The following is a 1833-nucleotide window of genomic DNA, read 5'->3' as shown; positions in this document are numbered from 1 at the left end:
ACCTTTGCACAATATCTACAAAAATATGACGCCCCACTTGTATACGAATCCATCGATAGAGATAAAAAGAGAAGTCAAAGTACAAATCAAAATAAAAAGTCGGAAATAAAGGTTAGAAAGCTCACATTATCATAGGGATTGTAGTGAATGGACCACTCAAACATGCTGGTTGGTAAGATGAATAAGAAGGAACGACAAGTGATCCACGAGATGTGAGATGAACGATGACATGACTTCAACTGTTGGTAGAGAGTAGGATGTGGCGTTTATCGATGTCGATGACTGAAAGTATCAAAACAAGGCTAGAAGATGGCAGCTGAAAGAGTTGTAGTGACGGCAGGAGAAGAAGACCGCCGATAGCCGAAAAAAAAGCATCATAGTTTTCCAGGTTGTGTGGTGATCAACAGAAGCCACACACGACTAAGCTCGATACCATGATTGCTATTTTGAAAAACACGTTAGGGTTTGTTGCATTATAGTCGATATATTAGCACAATGTTTACAAGAGAGACCCTAAACAATCAAGTAAAAACAAAACTAAATTGTTTCGTATTAAAATATTGTTTGTAAGTTCATGAACTTAATAATAGAGTTGTTTCATAATTTTAATAATATTTTGCTAACTTACTTTTATAAATGAAGATTGATATAACCTCTAAATAAAGTTTGTTTAAAAAACTTTTCCATTGCAGATGTTTATTAAAAGTTTTGGTTTATTCATAAAATGGTATTAAAATACTTATTCAAAAAAACATGTGGAGTTCTAAATTTCTAATAGGTGTTATTTGTTGGCACTACAATATAATACAAAGCAGCCAAATCATTGGTAAATAGATACAAATTGCAATGGCAGCCGGGGCCCTACTATTATACTTTATTGTTTCTTTAAGTAAAATACATACAAATACAACCTTAGCAGCCCCTATTATTTATCCTCCCCCACGACGCCACAAAGCACCCTATCAATGTCTCTTTTCTGTCGATGACGACGATATCTCCCTCTATATATACACACACAGAGTCTCTTCCCTCTATCTCATCAGTCATCATCATCATTTGAGCTCTAAAGTCAGTTTTTAATGGAGACACCGGCCGAATTTTCCACACTTGATCTCCTTAGACAACACCTTCTTGATGAATTCGAAATCCCCGCTCCTCCTCCTGTAGATGCGTTATCAAATATTGAACTAGACGACCATTTCATCTCAAATTTTGACTACCTAAATTGGTCTACAACAACCGCTTCTTGTGATTCTTCCACCTCATGGAGTTCATCATCTTCAGTTTCTAATAATCTCAGCTTCAATGAAATCAACAACACCCCTGATGATGTCTGTCATTTTAGTGTATTTGATTCCATTAATTTTTCGGTTTTTGAGTTCAAACCTGATGTAATGGAAACAACAGTTAATCCGTCAATGAAGATGAAGCCGGAGAGGGAGGATGAAGGACACTACAGAGGCGTCCGGAGGCGGCCGTGGGGAAGGTATTCCGCCGAGATCCGAGATCCATGTCGAAGTGGAAGAAGGATTTGGTTAGGCACGTACGACACCGCCATTGAAGGTGCAAAGGCTTATGATAGAGCTGCGTTTAATATGCGTGGTAGAAAAGCCATTTTGAACTTTCCACTGGAAATTGAGAAGAATCAGAGGGAGCAAGATGTTGCTGACGCGGTGGTGAATCGGAATAGCCGCCGGAAAAGATCCAGACACTCGGTGGAGGTTAAGACGGAAACGACAATGTCATTTTCTCTTCATCCATAATCAAATTCAAATGTCATATTGAATTTAATGTAAAAAAATATATATTCTAATCGTATGATTAATTCATGTG

General features: G+C 37.6%; 1 protein-coding gene across 1 annotated transcript; it reads left to right on the top strand.

Moving 5' to 3' along the window:
• Positions 1-785: 785 nt before the first annotated feature.
• On the top strand, positions 786-1833 carry LOC145116271 (ethylene-responsive transcription factor 5-like). Its single transcript, XM_079052625.1, has one exon. The coding sequence runs from the start codon at positions 1080-1082 to the stop codon at positions 1761-1763; it is 684 nt and encodes a 227-aa protein (XP_078908751.1). The 5' UTR covers positions 786-1079; the 3' UTR covers positions 1764-1833.

The sequence above is a fragment of the Lactuca virosa genome, chromosome 5 (assembly GCF_052849685.1).
Source record: "Lactuca virosa cultivar CGN04683 chromosome 5, Lactuca_virosa_CGN04683_v6, whole genome shotgun sequence".
NCBI lineage: Eukaryota > Viridiplantae > Streptophyta > Magnoliopsida > Asterales > Asteraceae > Lactuca > Lactuca virosa.
The sequence above is the reverse complement of the archived record's forward strand: the minus strand, read 5'-3'. Positions and strand labels throughout refer to the sequence as shown.